The sequence below is a fragment of the Emydura macquarii genome, unplaced genomic scaffold, assembly GCF_026122565.2.
Source record: "Emydura macquarii macquarii isolate MOO-44397 ecotype Brisbane River unplaced genomic scaffold, CSIRO-AGI_Emac_v2 contig_1253, whole genome shotgun sequence".
Classification (NCBI taxonomy): domain Eukaryota; kingdom Metazoa; phylum Chordata; order Testudines; family Chelidae; genus Emydura; species Emydura macquarii.
Window position 1 is genome coordinate 101,831,489 of NW_027131390.1, and position 18,674 is coordinate 101,850,162.

General features: G+C 41.6%; 1 protein-coding gene across 1 annotated transcript in view; it reads right to left on the reverse strand.

Annotated features, from left to right (window-relative positions):
* PDIA5 (protein disulfide isomerase family A member 5) overlaps positions 1–18,320 on the reverse strand; it is a 127,034-nt gene extending 108,714 nt beyond the window's left edge. Inside the window, exons 1-3 of the mRNA XM_067549632.1 lie at positions 18,223–18,320; positions 4,719–4,845; positions 351–438 (exon numbers count right to left, since the gene is read on the reverse strand). Coding sequence (XP_067405733.1) covers positions 351–438; positions 4,719–4,845; positions 18,223–18,243 — 236 coding nt within the window. The 5' untranslated portion in view covers positions 18,244–18,320. The remainder of the gene's footprint in view (positions 1–350; positions 439–4,718; positions 4,846–18,222) is intronic.
* Between the last annotated feature and the right edge of the window lie 354 nt (positions 18,321–18,674).

Here is an 18,674-nt window from a genome sequence, read left to right on the forward strand (position 1 = left end):
AGGAGCCAAGCAGGGAGGAGAGGAGAGCTTTCATGCTGCATATCCGTCTGAAGGGTGTGGGAGACACACAACAACAAGAGAGAGACCATGCTCCAGGGTCCCCAGCTCATGGCAAAAGACCATGCTGGCAGAGAGGCATTGACAAGAGCTGTGAGGAAGAAACTATCCCAATGATGTCCCAAAGGAAGATCAGGGAGGTGTGTAAAAGGTACACCCACTCCAATTACCCTTCATGACAAAGTGCTTTCCATTAGATGCGGTGATAGATTTACAGCCATTGTAGAGGTAAATCAGCAATACCAAAATAAGCCTGGAGAGGAAGGGGGAAAATAAAATAGTGTGTCACATACCCACAATCTATCCAGGCTATAGTACCTCGTCCTTTCACTTCTTGGGCCACGTTGGACAGTAATCTGAGTGGACTTTCAGCAGCAGCAGCTGAAAACAATAGCAATAATAGTGTTAATCTAATCAGCAGATACAGCAGTTGCAGTCTTTTGCTATGAAGCATTGGAAGAACATTTTTCTTAGAGTCTGATTTCTAAGAGGAATCGGTAAAGCTTGTGTAATTTGAAAGGAATGCTGACACCCTGAACATAGACCTGCAGCCTACATTTCTGGGGGTGTATCATGCATTCTACTATAAGACTTCAATATCTTGGCCCACTTTCCTTCTCCCTACAGCTGTGCACACATTGGTCTGCCTTGAAAGGATGGTCCAGTGGTTAGGACATTAGCGAAGGATCCAGGAGACAGAGGTTGGATTCCTTGCTTCACCACAGACATCTTATGTGACCTTGGGCAAGTCACTTAGCCATTCTGTCCCTCAGTCCCCCATCTGTAAAATGGGAATAATCTCACAAGGATGTTGGGAGGATTAATACATTAAAGAGGTGCTCAAATACTATGGGAATGGGGACCATATCATTTTAACTCTAGAAGTGGCTGCATTTGAAGTTCTGAAGTTAAATATGGTACAGCGTTGCAAAAAACTATATATAGATTTTATGAAGCACTTTCATTCCAAAATACCCCCAGAGCACTATTATAAGTGTTATTAACAATAATCAGAAAAAAATGTAAGGGGGAAAGCCTAAGAAGCATTTTCATTTTCAACCCTGTACCTGATGTCTTAAAACTGTTATAACAAAAACTGTTAGACTCAAAAAAAAAACAAAAACCAAAAACCACTTTTTGGTATTAAAAGAAATCCACTGCAAAATATAACTGTAATGAAACCACCAAAACCACCTGAGCTCCCATTACTAGCTCCTCAGCTAACAAAAACTACCAACAGGCCTACGTACAATCTCACCAATTTAGACCCTGACCTCACAAGCTAATCCATGTGTACAGACCCACTCGCCTATACCAGCCAACTAGAAGGATTAGAACCTTTGCCAATGGCAGTAGTGTTTCACCTTGGACTCACCAGTAGGGCCATCCGCTACTAGCTAAATTGATTACTACAGGCTTGAACTTTGCCTACACTAAAAGCTGAAGGTCATTTCATAAGGGGATAGCAGCCTTGAGCTTAACAAACAAAAAAACGAGCCAACCTGTTTCCTAGACCAGTCAAGGCCTGACAGTTCCCAGAGGATAGTTTTAAACAGCAGTGCTTCTGCCCCAAAAGTGTTCTCTCTCTTCTTCAGTATCCATAAGGGAATGCTGGCAGGGTTAACAAGCCCATGAAATCATTAGCACTCACACCATATTTTCTGAAGGGCACAAGGATAATAGCCACACTTACCTGTTTCGCTTATCAACTGAATTTTAAAAAAGCATTCTTGTTCTATGTAGGACATTTATGTAGCACCTGTAGTCTTGGTATCCAAGTAACAGGAAGCAGCGTCTCTGTACACTAGTTCCCCTGCATTGTTCTATGTCTCTGCAGCATGAGCCCAATGAAGCTATGCTGTCAGGGACTCTTCCCACCAGAATTAGTACTAAGGAAACTATCCTAGTCCCCAACACTGACTCCATGCAACTGACATCTGCTCCACTTAGTATGGAATGCAACAATATACCTAGGCTTAGCCAAATTAGATTTTTTTAAATATAATTTAAATCGATACTATCAATGTTTATTTTTAAGTATTTTTTCAACCTTTTATGGATTTACATTTCACAGTTGTGTGATATCATGGGAGAGGGGTCAACCATATATTTTGACATTTAATAAGTATAAATATCCTTTAATCAAACTCTAATAAGTTCTCAGCATTTTTCTTCCTTTGCCTACCCGTACATTTTAATCATCATCAATGGAAATATTTTTTTCATTCATGTGTGCGTGCATGGTTAAGGTTGATTTCACTGACATTTACCAATAAAATCTAATTCGTTCAAGCCTAAATGTACCCCAATCACCAAATCCAGCGTCAGGAAGGCATTTCTCCCAGGAAATACTGGAAGAGAACATGGAGGGGGGGTTCCCTCCACAGATTGTAGCAATCTGCGGAAGTCATCTGCTAGCATAGAATAAACATATACCACAAGTGGGTGCAACCCTCATGATCAATGAATTTCCTGCGTGTACCAGGAATGTCGGGTAGCACTTGCTTGAACCCTGCTTGATATTTTTACCCTTCTGACCGGCAGTGCAACCAACAGTTGGCCAGAATCTCAACACGGATGTGTGGCGTGGATCTGGGATTAGAATCGTGCTCAATGACTTTTTACAGGACAGCAGCTAAATGAGAGATTTTTGTAAGTGTGTATAAGGATCACCACTCTAGGAAATGTTAATCCCCCAGCCAGCTCTCACTGCAATGCTTTGCATTGTTAAATCCAACCAATTAAAAAAAAAAAAAAGAGAGAAAGAGAGACAGACACACATGACTTTTGAAGGATGCCCACAGGGCAACATTTATTAGACAAGTGTCTGTGCTGAAGTGCTGCAGTTGTGCTACTAAAAATGAAAGCTACCACCATTAACAAGGTTGAGCATTAAAAAAAAAAATCCTTTTAAAAGGCTGAACAATACAGTTGAACATTTTAAAAAATGTTCTTTTCAAAAGGAAAAAATATTAGAAATCCCATTTATGATTTTCACTTTGACTCTGTTCCACAGAAACTTTCGGTCAATTCTGAGCACTTTCCCATTATACCAAGCATATAAGTATTTTAAGCAGTATTTAACTCACCTGTGGTGTATGTGCCATTTAACCATTTCAGCATAAAAACCATTCTCGGAAATAAAGTTAATTCCCCCCAGTAGCCGCACTTCAGCAAAGAGAAGAACTCTATCAACAGTAGTGCTTTTGGGGAAAGAATACTGGAACAACACATTAAGAGTCCAAATTCTGCTCTCAGTTGCAGTAGTGTAAATCTGGAGAGACTTTACTGAAGTCAATGGGGTTAATCCAGATTTACACCAGTGTAACAGAGAACAGAATTTGGGTCCATCTCACTTAAGCACAGTTCAAAAGAGGTTAATATTAAAAAAACAACATTTCCTGGCTGCTTCCTTTTTCTTACTGTATTGGGGGGCGAGCTGCAGCATTAAAGAGACTTTTGCGATCTCACTTCACAGTTAATCAGCAGTTTCTCAGGTCTGCTAGCCAAATGAATATCAGATCCATGACAATAATAGTATTTGCATTTATCTAAGGATCTCAAAGCACTGTTTCTTTTACCTGGCACCATAAGTGTACCCAGCACTTTATGACGCCCAGAGCTAGATAATACTCACCCCAAAGCACTGGGCATTGGCCATTGTTGAAAGACAGGACACTGGGTCAGACCAATGGTCCATCTAGCCCAGTATGGCCATTCTTATGTTCTTAAGAACTTGCAATCCATGTCTGATGACATAGACACAGAGCAAGAGTTTGGTATTGGTCAGTGCAGGGACGACTCTGGTGAGATCAGCAGGGAAGAATTCATGGAAGACATTGGTTTTAACTGAGGAGCATGGGGGAGAAAAAGCAGGTGCATACCAAGAAGTGGATGACTGTTCCAAGAATGGGGAGCAGCATGAAAGAAGATGCAAAGGCACAAACAGGAAAAGGAAGCAAAGCAGAAGGGTTAGGAGCAAGAGGAAATAAGAATAAAAAGGAAGATAAGAGTAAGATTAACTACCTTAAAGGGGAGGATGGAGAGTTTGAATAAGACTGGTAGAACACAGTGAAAAGAGCTGAGAGGGGATGTGATATGAGACGAGGGAGACGGAGGCACAATACAAGGGGCCCACTATTATGGTAATTAAGGCAAGAGGCAACCATTGGAAGGAAATCCAAAGGTGTTAGCGGTACGGATGGATGGATTTCGGTATTCTAAACATTCATTCATTCAGCCCTACAACGCCCGGAGGTTGGTACTTACATATTATGGTGACAAACATTAGAAATACTTGTGTTTGACAGATATTAAAGTGACCGTTTTTGCCAATCGGTAAACAAAGCCATGGGATAAGACACTTCACTCCTCTAAGTCACAGAGGGAGTAAGCTACAGAACTGAGAATAGGACCCAAGAGTCCTGATTCCCAGACCTTTGCTCTAAACTACATTTGTGCATTACTGCTATTATGTATTGAACACCAAGAGCTTGCTCAGCAATGGATAGAAAAATAAGACGATGCTGGCCAAGATTTAAAAAAAATATGGGGGCTTAATATGGGTGTCTGTATTTAGGCACCTAAATAAGTGCCCAGGGGCTCACAATCTAGTTCAACAGGTATAAAGAACAATAGTCAAAAGCAAAAGGAGAACTTACCAGATTTGGAATAGAGAACTAATACGTTATTCCGTGTCCTGAGAAGCTTCTTGAAATCCTTGTGGTCACTAATTTTTTCTATGAGTGGAGACACCTTCACCGACAACAGACACACTGGCAGGACTGCCTAAGGATGCAGAAAGTTAGAAATGTAAGTGACAACTTCCCTGCTTTAATGAAAAACAAATGCAGCAGAGCACTCCCAAAACCAATCAACTTTTGGGCATTTCAAACTATTCTGACCTTGGATAACTTAGTGCTTTAAGTAAAGTTGCCGCTGATTTCATAAACAAACAAACAAAAAAAACCCCAAACAATCAAAACTGAAACTATACAATGTTAAGCGTTTCCACAAAAATTCCTAACTAGTTGGGAAGTATTTATCCAATACTTACAATACCAAGATAGTTATTTAGGAGGTGTGTAAGCATACCAATTTATTCTCACTTTACAGGACAATCTTAATACTTAATTGTTTAGCTAAAAGCTTTAGTTTATTTGCCTAACACAAACAAGAGGTTCAGCATTTCCCTAATTACAGTACTAACAGTTAAGTGTCTCATTCCAAGTGAGTTGTAAAAACATGCATCCAGAGCACATATGAAAAAGGATCCTTTTGCATCCGGTCTACTACAGACCTGTGTTCAAAAGCCAGGCAATAAGCCAATCAAAGTCACAACTCTCAGCTCTAGGCACTAAATTTGCAATGAGACACAGAATTATTTACAAGCAACAGCTTGTCACGAAGGCCGAAAAACAAAACATTGTTTTATGGATTTTTGGGTTATTTGGTGACAGACATTTCCAAAGAAAAGATATTTCAAATTCCTGGCTGCACTGGGTATTTTCAGGAATCTTTGCAATCGACGGGTTAGATAGAAATTGCTGTAGCCCTGGGAATGAGATCCTGTAATGCATTGTTTGGGACCCTAAAGATACAGAAAGCTATACTTCCACTTTACTCTATAGTTGTAAAGGGTCACACACACCTATAAATGAATGATACACCCCATTCCACATGTAACCTCCCAACACAGTGCGAGACTTGTCTCACTCTAGTGATTAGAGGACATAGAAAGATTTAGAAGTCCACTACTGCCTGGCCCTTTAGCTTGAGCAGGAGAGGGTCAGGCTTTTAGATCTAGCAGGCCACGGCTCAATCCCTGCAGTCAATGGTGTGGATACAAGTATATACTGCCTGAGCTAAGCAAATGCATGCTGACTGAGGGTCGGGACCCCTCAAGGGGTCATGAGGTTACTTTGCAGGGGTCACGAGCTATCAGCCCCTGAACATGCAACTGCCATCCCTGTGCATGGCTGACAGCCAGAGCCCTTGAGAGCTCGGTGGTTGGAGAGCAGCAGCTGCTGGCTGGGTGCTCTGAAGGCAGCGCCACCCCAGTAGCAGCACAGAAGTGAGGGTGGCATGGCACGGGGAGGGATCATCACTTTTTCTGGGGGCTCATCACAGCCTGAAATATTTTCAAAGGCAGTCCCAAGGAAAAGAAAAAGAAAAGTTTGAGAACCGCTGCTACTAGAGGGGGACAGACAGCTGCACTTTGTTAGGATACACACACAAAAACTCAGTTTCATGCAACTCCCCTGAAGGCAATGAATGGGATGAATGTAACACAAACGGAAGAGAGTCTGTTTACACAATCCACGTAATCTTTTTCCTTAAAAGAGAGGGGGTAGTTGAAGTTCTCACAATTTTATACCAGAACTAGTAAGAGATTTTTCAAAAATCTGCTCACGTTATGGATTTCCAAATCTGAACATTAATGACACAATAAGGTCGAGCATGCAAGAAAGAAAAGCTCAAAAACTATGTACTTATTTGTCTAGGAAACCAAAATCTGTAAGACTATACTATGGAATCATTACCTGAGAAAATCTGAGTTTAAAACTCAAAGCTGTTTCCAAAATGTCACTAACACTGGATTGCATCATAAACTGGTAAACTTTATTTAAAAGCACTTATATAGATTTATTGATAGTTTGGAAGCAAACTTATTATGTCTTTTCCAGACAGAGAAGCCGTGCAGTCAATTTCAGTGAATTTTTATGGCAGAGTTATAAACCCTTTGTTTTCTGAATCCATTTTTTTTCAGTGACAACTTTAACTACGGTCATGTACGTGTTGTCACTAACACAGAATTTACTGTGCTAGTGTAACTGCAGTCTCCTTAAAGGGAAGCCATTGCCTCACACATATCCATTGCTATCTAGCACAATTTGCTTTGCAGCTATCAATGTGTGTTATTCGTTCATTCTTCTACCACACCAATCATTATGATACCCAAGTGTCTGTCCAGTTTTTATCATAAATCCACTGAGGCAGGTGCCAGGTACCATGGCACACCAAGTACACTGATCACCCCCACCAAATAAATCATTGTCATCTTCTCAGAATTAAGATAAATGGTGCAGCCCGTCGTGACCATGAGAAACCAAGGTTCAGACTGCAAGTGTTGAGTTACACATGAATACCACGATTGCATATCAGTCTAAGGTTCTGCATCAATATTGGTAGGTTACAGCTGGTGTCTGCAAGCTCACCACCCTGTGATACGAGTTTGAGGGACATGGCATTTGCAAATTGATAAGAATTCATCAAGTTTGTGTTCTCTGAATCTCTCAAGTTGATATTAATGAATTAAGACCCTCCTCATACATAAAAGAAATGTCTAGTGTAGACAAGGCCCCTTAAGATTCCCTACCCTTGCTACCATCAGAGTAGCAACAATGGGACAACTAGCACTAATGCAGACACGGTGCCAGCAGTGACCTTGGTTTCAAGCATCAGATCAACTAGCCCTGCTCCAGGCATGGTTCAGTCAACTCAGGGGTTTAAACACTACCAGCTAGTCTACACTACCACTTCCAGCATTGCTACCATAGCTGGAGATGCACCAGCAGGCAATTAAGAAACAAGGCTAGGGGTTGTCAACAGAACTTTAGGGAGCTAAGCACCCAACTCCCACTGAAATTGGTGCAATTGGAACTGGTCACCTAACTCCCTTCAGTTCATTTGTAAATCCACATCCAAGAACTCTAGTGAAGACAAGGCTAGTTTGCAAATCTGCTGCTACCTTATTTGGATACTGAGGGGACTCAGGGATAGACTTACACCAGACTTTTTGTCCAAGTCTTTGTAGAAGGCGTTACAAGCCAGCTGGCGCTGTATTAAATGCTCTGGTCATTGTTTAAATCCAGGACACAAAAGCAGATGAGCTCATACTAAAAAGAAGGGGCCAGGAAAGGTGACAGATTCCTGCAGGCAGGCAATCTGTCTTTATTTGTCTCAAGAAGCACTAGGCACATGCATGGAGCACTATAAATAAGAAACAAACGAAAGAGTCGGATCGAGCCCACAATTCACTAAGATCACGAGCTCTCTAGGCAAAGACAGTCTTTTTGTTCAGTGTCTGTACAGTGCTGAGCAAAATGGTGGCCTGGTTCATTAGACAGGCTCGTAGGCTCTACAATAATACAAACCACCATTGTCACACTGTGCACACTAGCAGTGAGAAAATTTGGTTGAGGCCTTCAAGGAAAGGCACTATGACATGAAAATGTGCCAAGGTCACTCAAGTGCCTTGAGCGGAGAATAGCCAGAGGTGGCAGATCTCTGTTCCACCCTTTTTTTTGTTTTCTTTTAACCAACACCTTGTTTCCAGGAACTGAATTTATATCTACAAATACTGCTGGCATTTATATCTACAAATACTGCTATATAGGTTCTTACACACTGCCCTTATCACAGCAGTACTTGAGCTAGACCATGTAAAAGGTCCTGTAATAAAAGCCTAGGTGAACAGAGGCTACCATCTTTGTTTACAGTATTCAGAACAAGTTGCGAGTATTAACGTGTGTTGTTCCTATCTGAATGCAAATTCCAAGATCATGGGTTTCAGCTGCAGCGTTTTATACTCTGTCCCCGATCACATCAAGATATATATTTAAGTCTTTCCATTTAGCTTGCAGGGCTGTAGGTGGAAAAGCCTTTTGAGCTTCTCCATTATCTCTAAACCAGTGATTCCTACAGGATAGAACGATCAGCTATTAAACAGTAAGCTCATCTCAGCCGACTGCCCAACTATAATATGAGCCGCTGGTCAAGTCACAATTGGGTTTTCAGGAACTCCTAAAATCCACTGTCATTGGCCCAAAGGGCAGGTATGTAAGTAATCATCTATTAGCCTCCTTCAGGACAAATGAAAAGCAAACTTGGAAGCAACTTTTGTGCTGAACAATGCAAATGAATGAGGCACATTTACTACCCCAATAGAGGAACATGGCTTTGCTTCATATGGCATATCAAAGTTAAACAAAAAAAGAACACTGTCAAAGAGTTACCATTGTTAGAAGAAAACTCTCCTAAATTTGTAATATAGGCCCCGACTTCCAGTATTAGGAGTGTGAAAGTCTATGTATGCATTTGCACACACATACCTAAGTCACACAGACATATTTGGTTACGAATGCTAAGTTATTTGCAAAGACACATAGCCAAAATGGCACCTAACTGAACAAGTGTGTGTACAAGTATCTGATTTCTACATATATAATAGGTATTTGCATGCATAAATTAGGTGTGCTGTTGCATACACCAATCTTTGCAAGTCTCACTCATGGCAATGTGTATTTTTGTGGGACCATGGCAGTTCTAATACCAGTACCAGGGGGTCCTAGATTCCATGGCAGGACACATGGTCTTCCGGTATGTAATAACTTCTCCAGATCCCCCCCAATTCAACTGCTCTTTTGACGACAACACCAATTCTCCTGCAACTTGCTGTCTTTGGAAGGGACTCCCTATCTTAGCACAGTCACCCTCTGCAGGGTCCTCATTTTGGGACAGCAGCATTTAGAAACTGTAAATAAGAACATTAAGTGACCCCGTATGCATGAACTATTCCTTGCCTGACAAGAAACCCATTTTACACAATTCTCCTAATCCAGTGGTTCCCAACCTCTTTGGCTCAAGGGCCACAGATATCATTTTTACAACCCTGAAGGGCCACTAGTCTCCGCCAGCAGGCCTCCCCCCCACTGCAGCCAGATGGAAGGAGTTCCCTGGCTGCAGCAGGGAAACTGCACATGTCCTCTAGTCCTGTGCGCTCTACCTGGGTCCCTAGGCTGTGACTCCCTTCTGCAGCCAGGAGGACGGGAGATCAGTGCTCCCCTCCCTCTGGCTCCAGCAGGGACTCCAGCACCTACGGACCTAGGCGGAGCACTTTCCCATGCTCCCTGCTACAGGTAGGGGGAGGGCAGTGCTCATCTCCCATCCCCTTGGCTGCAGCAAGAAGCCTGCACCAGTCTTTTAGTCCTGTGGAAACACACTCCGCCTAGGTCCTTGGGCAGTGGCTCCCTTCTGCAGCCAGCAGGAGAGGAGCCATGGGCCACTTTGAAAGCCCCCATGGACCATTTTTGGCCTCTGGGCCACAGGCTGGGAACCACTGTCCTAATCAGTGTTTAGAGGGACACCAAATCTGCCTTGAAATTCCACAACAGTTCTAGAGATTATAGACTTCAAATAAGTTAACTGACTTCTTTACGAGAGGCGGACAATCAAAAAAAAAAAAAAAAAAAAAAAAAAAAAAAAAAGCCTTTCACTTGCCAAGGCTAGTTGGGAAAGAGCAGGTAATCCTTATAATAAGAGGATCCCTTTCCTACCAATTCCTATAGCAAATCCTGAGGCAGTGTTTTATGCTTTATTTGCAACTTGATTTAAAACTCAGTTCTCTTGGAACTTCCACAACTTTTAAATAGTCACATACTGCCAAAACTGGAAAGGATTTTCCCCTTCTGTCTAGACAAATTGAAATTTTCACCCATGACAATTGTTTTCCCTCCTCTCATACCCATTTTTTTTTTAAAGTTAAAAAAGATAATTGCTGGCAAATTTGGAGCAAGTTGTGCCAGATACATGTACAGCACTAAGGCATTATAACCATAGAGACATCTTTTACAACAGGATTTCACAGAAACCACATCTTGGAGCAAACTACTGTAACATACATACATGCAGTAGAACCTCAACATTACAAAACACCAGAGTTACAAACTGACTGGTCAACTACACACCCCATTTGGAACTTGAAGTATGCAATCAGACAGCAGCAGAGACCAAACAAAACAACAAAAAGCAAAATATAGTACAGTTGTGTGTTAAATGTACACTACTAAAAACAAAGGGAAAATTTCAAAAAAGATTTGACAAAGCAAGGAAATAGTTTTCGTGCTTGTTTCATTTAAATTAAGATGGTTAAAAGCAGCATTTTTCTTCGGCATAGTAAAGTTTCAAAGCTATATTAAGTCAATGATCAGCTGTAAACTTTTGAAACCATCTCCATTCCCGAGGTGTTCGTAATGCTGAGGTTCTACCATATATATATAATTATACCTTCTTTTTTGAGGTTCAAACAATTTACGTAGGCCTACATTTTCAAAAGGGACTACCAATTTTAGGTGTAATGAGAAACACCTCAAAGAGACCTAATTTTCAGACAGCAGGCAGTCAGCACTATCTGAACACCAGGTCCATTTAGGTTGTCTGAAGTTGGGCACCTCAAAAATTACATCACCTTTATTCACTTGTCATTCTGGAAAACGTAGACCCCTTCATTTAACAGAAAAAATATAATTCGATTATAGGCTTTTTATCTTCCTTGCTCTTCATGAAACTGCTTTTGACCTTGTACAATCATTGCTTTCTTTCCATTCACACACCTTTTCCTTACCACTATTTACATTCAGGATGGTGCTGCCTTGATCATTTGTAACAAATGTCCTATGAGACGGATAGTGATAAGTAGGACATTCCCCCATTTTTGTTCATGACTAATATCCAAAATAGCTGAAGAAACATTTTAATCAAATCAGATCAGAAGCAATGGGGTTACCTCTGTTACCTGAAGGTATTTAGAAGTCTGTTTTCTGAATTCTTCAAGGAAACTGCTTAGTGCTCAATATTTGAAACAAAGAAAGGATAACACTTTGCCTCAGATTTCAATGGTCAAAAGCAAATCTCCAGGTTATTAATGTATAATAAAAAAAATATAAACAGCATCTACAGTACCTGATGGACCATTAACATGACCTTTTCTTAACTATTGTGATGCTGACAGCATATATTAAAAAAGGAAGATGTCTCACCTAATGTGGAGTTAGGATCGCAAATAGTCCCATGTGCCTTTTCTACTTGTTTTTGTTAATTTTTCTTGAGGTACAAGCCATGGCACTTTACTGATCCAAATTAAAAAGACAATAATTAATCCTCACCTTTAGCCTTTTAAGGAACAACTCACAGCCAAAACGCAGTGATGCATTTTTGTCTATGACGCACAGTAATAAAAAGGACAAATGTCATTGCTTCTTTCATCCAACAGAGGAGGTGACGCATAGATCATGGTATTTATGTTCTACCTTAAAGTTAGGCTACATCTACACTTCAGGGAGAGATGTGACTGCAGCATCAGTTGCCACACCTGCGCTATCTTTATTCTAGCTAGCTCAGCTAAAAATAGCCGTGAAGATACAGCGGCAAGGGTTTCAGACTGGGCTGGACAAAGCTGCCAGGTACTCTGAGCACATACTGCATTGCTAGACCACGCCACTATGTTTTCACTGCTAGATTAGGTATGCCTACCCATGCTGCATCACACCTCAGACAGCAGTGTAGAAGACATACCCTTAGGATAAGGGACACTATAAACAATGCATTAAAGCTAACGTGGTACTTGCAGTATTCACCATTCTAAGTCGAGAAGATGGTGATGACAAAATTTGACCAGTACCTACTGTTTTGCACAGTACTTAAAACTACAGGCATAACATATAGTTTGTACTAATGGTAATTTCAAGCGCTGTATAACCAATTCATTATACTGCATAGCACTGGTTTTAATATACTTAGTGAAGGAAAACCTGCACAACTATTTACTAACAAACAAATGATTGTAATATGGTCTATCACTGATGCTGACAAAGAATTTTCTCCTTGTTATGAATGTAAAGTTCAATTTCTCATTGAGGCCAGCACCGGTGCAACATATTATTTCATTAACATTCTGTTTAATATTTGTTTCAGATATCATTCATAATTTTAAAAATTATACAAAGGTATTCATTTAAGGGCATGAAAAAGGGTGTGCAACATATTATCCCTTGCTAGTCATTAGTCTCTGAGGAAGTGTAAAGAGATACTTATTCCCTGTGTATGTGAGATAGCAAAAAAAATTGCACCTCACGGATGGGACTTAGGGTGGGATGATCTCTAATAATACTTAGCACTTACATAGCGCTTTACATCTTCAAAGCATTGCACAAACATGACCTAATTAATCCTCATAATACTCCTTCTCAACCTGGCAGGGGTGTTATCTTAAATTAACTGCTGGGGTAACATTCACAGAGAGGTTACGTGATTTGCCTATGACCAGAGGGAAACACTATCAGAGCCAGGATGAGAACTCAGGAGTACATAGATCACAGGGCATAATCACACTATGCTGCACTGCTACAAAAAAGAAATCTCTTACCTATCCACAGCAGGTATTAAAGTCATATCAACACAACCTAAGACAGCAAATTGCATCAAAGCTGCCAAAACTGAGATTAGCTCTGTCATCTTTGTTTTGCAGGTGCACATCACACTGTCCCTCCGCTCATACTACCAGTTCTGCTCTCATGAGCTACCAGGGCATTGAAATTTACAGCTCCACACTAGTTTCAGTTGCCTGTTGTGTCATAATATTGCAGCTGACTGCCAGAATCTTTACAAGCCTAGCTCTATCCTCAAAAAGCATAAGCACGAAACAAAAAACTTGCAAATGAGAATGAATAATAGCTCTCATACTGAGTTTGTCATCGATAACCCTCAAACCACTTTTTAGAAGGAGCTCAGTATCAGGATACCCCATTTTACAGATGGAGAAACTGAGTCACAAGTAAAGGGAGTTGATCAAGATCATACAACAGGCCAGCAGCAGAGCCAGGAACAGAAAAGGTCTCCTAAATCCCAGTCTAGAGCCCCAACCACAAGACATTTGATAATTACACCAACTTAATCACTTGCTTTTACTTCTTCCCATCTGTCATTTATAGGTCATTGATGTAAACCACAAGCTCACTTTTGGCGCTACAGGTGAAAACCTGGCCTCATTGAAATCACTGGAACCAGGATTTCGCTCTCTCTAAGTATCAAGTGTACACCTGTGAACCAAAATCAATTTGGGAATGAAGGTTTGATTCTGGAGAGATATCTGAAATTTTACCCATGGAACAAAACATTTTGAGGCAGGGCAGGGACAAGAGAGACACACACATATATCTGTATTTCTAAGGTGGTCTAAAGTGGAGGGCTTGGCAATCCACAGTGTCCCTCTGACACACACAAGAGTACTTGCCACGTCAGCTCAGACAGTCTAATCTACTCTAGCAGACTCAGAAATGGGACGGGAGCCAGGAGCTCCTGAATTCTAATCCTGACCCTGTCACCGATTTGTAGCATATCCTCAGGATGAAAGTCACAAAATCTCTTGGCTCAGTTTCCCTCTCAGCAAAATGGTGCCAACAGTATTCAGTCACCAACCTCCAAGGGATGTTGTGAGGGTTAGTCCATATTTGCAAAGCACTCTAGAGATGTGGAACGCTGTAGAAGCAGTAATTATCCTGCCTCTGGCAACGACCTATACCTTATGCACCAAAAGAAAGTGCACTTTCCACCTCGGCAGTTGTGCAATATTGTACACTGAAGGAAAATGCCAGATTCCTACAACCACCAGTTTTTGCCCTGAAGCATGAGATTTAATTAACCATTTGATATACTGAAAAGGGAAAGAGAAACATCTCAAAAAGGTAAACCACAGCACTATGTGATTGCACAAAACTTGATCATCATATCAGTTGTAAGGAAGCCTTTACAAACAACACAGATTATTGCAGTAACTTTCTAATATGATTCATTTAATTAAGAGTAATTTGCTTTTTAGTGCCTTTCTTTAGGGGATCATGAAGGGCTTTACTAAGGTATGTGAACCATCTCCATTTTACAGATGGAGAAACTGAATCAGAAAGCTGTTAAGATCTAGATTTTTAAAAGTGGCCTTTAATTTGGGGGAGAGAACTCAGATTTTCAGAAAAAAACAAGAGTCCTGTAGCACTTTAAAGACTAACAAATTTAATTTCTGTAGGCATAAGCTTTCGTGGGCTGTAACCCACTTCGTCAGATTTTCAGAAGTGGTGAGCACCCACAATGCCAGCTGACGACAAAGAGACCTGCAGATGCTCAGCAATTCTGGAAAAATCTCAAACTTCCACACCCAAAAACTGAGGCTACTAATGAAAATCAGGAGCCTTAGTTACCAGTCCCAGGTAATAAAGCAAGTCAGAGCTGGAAATGGTCTCCCAATTCCTTATCCTCTGCTCCAACTACTAGCTAACACTACCTTCACTAAAATCAAGGACTAACACCCTGATCCTACAAAGTCTCATGCATATGTTTAATTTTATGGTAAATCAGTGAGTGCTGAAAGTTAGTCATAGATTTAGCTGTATCAAAACCGTAGACTAATTTTCTTTGTTATCGTGTACGATTTCAAGAGGAGCACATACGCTTCAAGTTCAAGATAACACAAATTGAAAGAAAGAATGTAAGCTACCTGTACACACTGATGGAGGAGGCATTAACTGAATCAACAGCTCAACTAAGACATCTGCTCAGTGTGCAGCAGCAAAGAGCAAATAAAATAGTGGGGTAAATTAAGAAAGAGTTTTAGAATAAAGTGGATAAATTATAATGGCATCATGTAATTTCACTTAGAATACTACATTCACTCATCTCATCAAGGACATGACTAATAAAAAGGTCAAAAAAAGGCAACCAGAAATATTAGACACAGAGTTCCATACAAAGAGATTATTTCATCTGGAAAAGAGAAGAGGAACTATGACAGATTTTTACATATAAAGAGGGAAGGGCATAATGATCTCCAATCTGATAAAATGAGAAAAAATGGAAATAAAATAATGCAATATAAACCAGATACAAGAATTTTTATTTATCTATTTTTAAAGATCTAGGGTCAAACTCATCACTGGAGTAACTCCACTAGCATAAACTTGGTCCAACTTGTTATAATCAACCTGGGAATTTCACTGCCACAAGTTTTATTGAGACAAATGCTTTACACACCAAAGAGGAGCCTTGAATCAAGACATCTTCAAATTTTAGGAAGAGTTCAGCTCCAGAGTTCAGCTTCACTTCAATTAGACACTTAGAGCTACAAATACTAGTGACCTTTATGTTTCAGGTACAAAGGGGAAGCAATACATGCAGCAAGCTGTGCAGAATGTGCAGTTCTTTTCCATCATCCTTTGAAACAGCAGTTATCTAGGCCACTGTCAGAAACAAGTCTAGATGGGCCAACAGTTCTGTCCCCGAAAGGCAACTCTCAACATTATGTTTTAATTTCCAGTGGAATGGGGACAATCTGCATGTCATAAAAATTCTAGCAATTCTGCTAGTTGTACTTCTGAAGTGTATTTTGGATTGTGTGTGCATGACAAAAATAATCATTAATTATTAACTTTTTTGCCAAGGGAAGGGAAAGAACTATATTTCCACCAAGTCAGTGAAATAAAAGAGTGGGTACAAATATTCATGTTAACCAATCTTTTTACATATTTATACTAAACTTTCAAAAAGAGTCAGTTTAAAAAGCATCTTTTTGTAGGCCTAAGTGTCTGAGGTGTGAAATAGGATTCTCTTTAGTATAATTTAAATGTAATGTATCTAGATATTTCTTCATGTGTTGCCATACAATTTTTCACTCGGTGCCTTGCTAAAGTTTAAAATGTCCACATTCTTTTGCATAACTGTAATCTGAGCTCACACTTACAAATACTGTATATCGCAGAAAGCTATAGAAAGTAACTATATAGTCACATCTTTAATAAACCCATTTCTAGTGGTAATGTTCATTTTTTATAGAAATTTATTATTTAAAAAAAGGCAGTGTCACCCAATCTGATCTCCTTAAAAGGAATTTCAACAGAATAAGTCACATTTCATCATGCAGGAACTTTGTTTCTAATTAGTTATCTGAACTGATCAACTGAAAGAAAGAAAAGAAAGAAAGAAATCTAATATACTAATATTGATTATAAAATATGAGAGCCTCTATTTTTAAAGACATACAAAGAAACATATATAGATTGTTTCCCTATTCCCCCCCCTCCTTTTTTTCTCCCAAAGCAGGATGATTTTCTTGTTTCCTTTTACCTGTTTTTTTCATCACCTATTGTCATCTGCCTACCTTCTAAAAACATTCCCATTCTGCCAGTGAAATAATTTGAAGTGCATCTCACCAGCTGGTAAAGTCAGAAGGGGCCAAGTACCCCCAGAATAATGCCAATTGTGACATAAAATGTCAACACTAATTTCCTCAGGGTCAGCAGTCTCCTCAAAGGGAATTTTTTCTACATGGAACACCCTACAGTGTTGCAATATTTAAGCATTCTCTGCTCATTTTACATTGATGTGACTTATATATACACAAACCTGTAGAATTTAAAGATACATTTTTAAAAAAATGCATTTACTTTTACACAAAGTTAAACCCATTCTGCAGCAGCTTTGAAATGCCAATGCCTCCTCCATCTAGCAGCACTTTTGCCCAGGGTATTGGATGTCCCTGCAGCATTTATTATACATTTTGAAAGGATCCCCTCAGGACTACACACCTGTAAAATCTGAAAGGGATCATTAAATACAGATATCTGTACAGACTGTCCTATGATTATACACTCAATATTCCAGGGTGCCAATCTTAAATGCATCCAATGTGACGTTGCACTATTTTAGTGCATCCACCCCCCCAAGTGCAAAAAGTGCAGCTGGATGGGAAAAGGCGTTGGTATTTCAAACCCGCTGCGCTAGACACATCATGTATGCATTCATATTTTGCCCAAAGTTTAACCCAGCCCTGCCCCTTTTGCGGCAGGTCTGAAACACCACCGCCTTTTCTCGGCCGCCGCGCTTTGTGCACTTGAAGCTGGATCCTCTCACGCGCTGCCACACCAGCCTGGATCCACGTCAGAGTGCCACCAGCCCGGACTATTATATACACCCAGACAGGACAGGGCTCGTCTGAAAAACAGAAAAGTGAGCCCTGCACGTGGCTGGTTTTTGCAGCGGGCTTGAAACGCCACAGCCCGCACCACCTGGAGCGGCAGCCATCCGCAGCGGGGGGGGGGGATTGCCAGTCCGGCTCCAGCAGCAGCCAGGCAGCTGCTGCCCGCGAAGGAGCCGCTCGGGACCCGCCTGCAGAGAAGTGCAACTTCAGCGGCTGCTGCTGCCAGAACTGCCCGTGCAACTTGCTGCCGCCGCTCCTCCACGCAGCCACGGTGACGGGCAGCTCTGCACACCCCCGGGACGGGACGGGACGGGACGGGACACCCCGCACGTGCGGGACCCTCCCTCCCCCAGGCCAGCACTCACCAGGAGCCCGAGCAGCCGCATTCTGCCCGCGGAGCACTGGGTGCCAGCGCCCTGCCCAGCCCCGCTCAGCCTAGCCCAGCTCCTGAGGCGGCGGCGGCGGCGGCTGCCACGTCTGGCCAGGCATGCGCAATCCATGGGGAAATCCGGCTGCGAGGGGGGCGGGGGGGCGGGGGAGGAGGCATGCTGGGGGTTGTAGTTTGGTGCCGGCCCGGCACGGGGCGGATGGCGGCGGAAAAAAGGGCGGGAGAAGAGCAGCAGCAGCAGCAGCAACTCCATGCACAGCCCCCCTCCCCCGGTGCAATGAGCTGGCTCTGATTAGCTGGGGCTAGGCTAGCAGGTGGCACAGGCCGAGGGGAGGGGATGCTGTGCTGTGCTCCAGACCCTCTGGCAGGCGGAGGGGATCCCCAGTCCCACTGCAGCGGGGTGGGTGGGACACCCCTCCCAGATTTGGT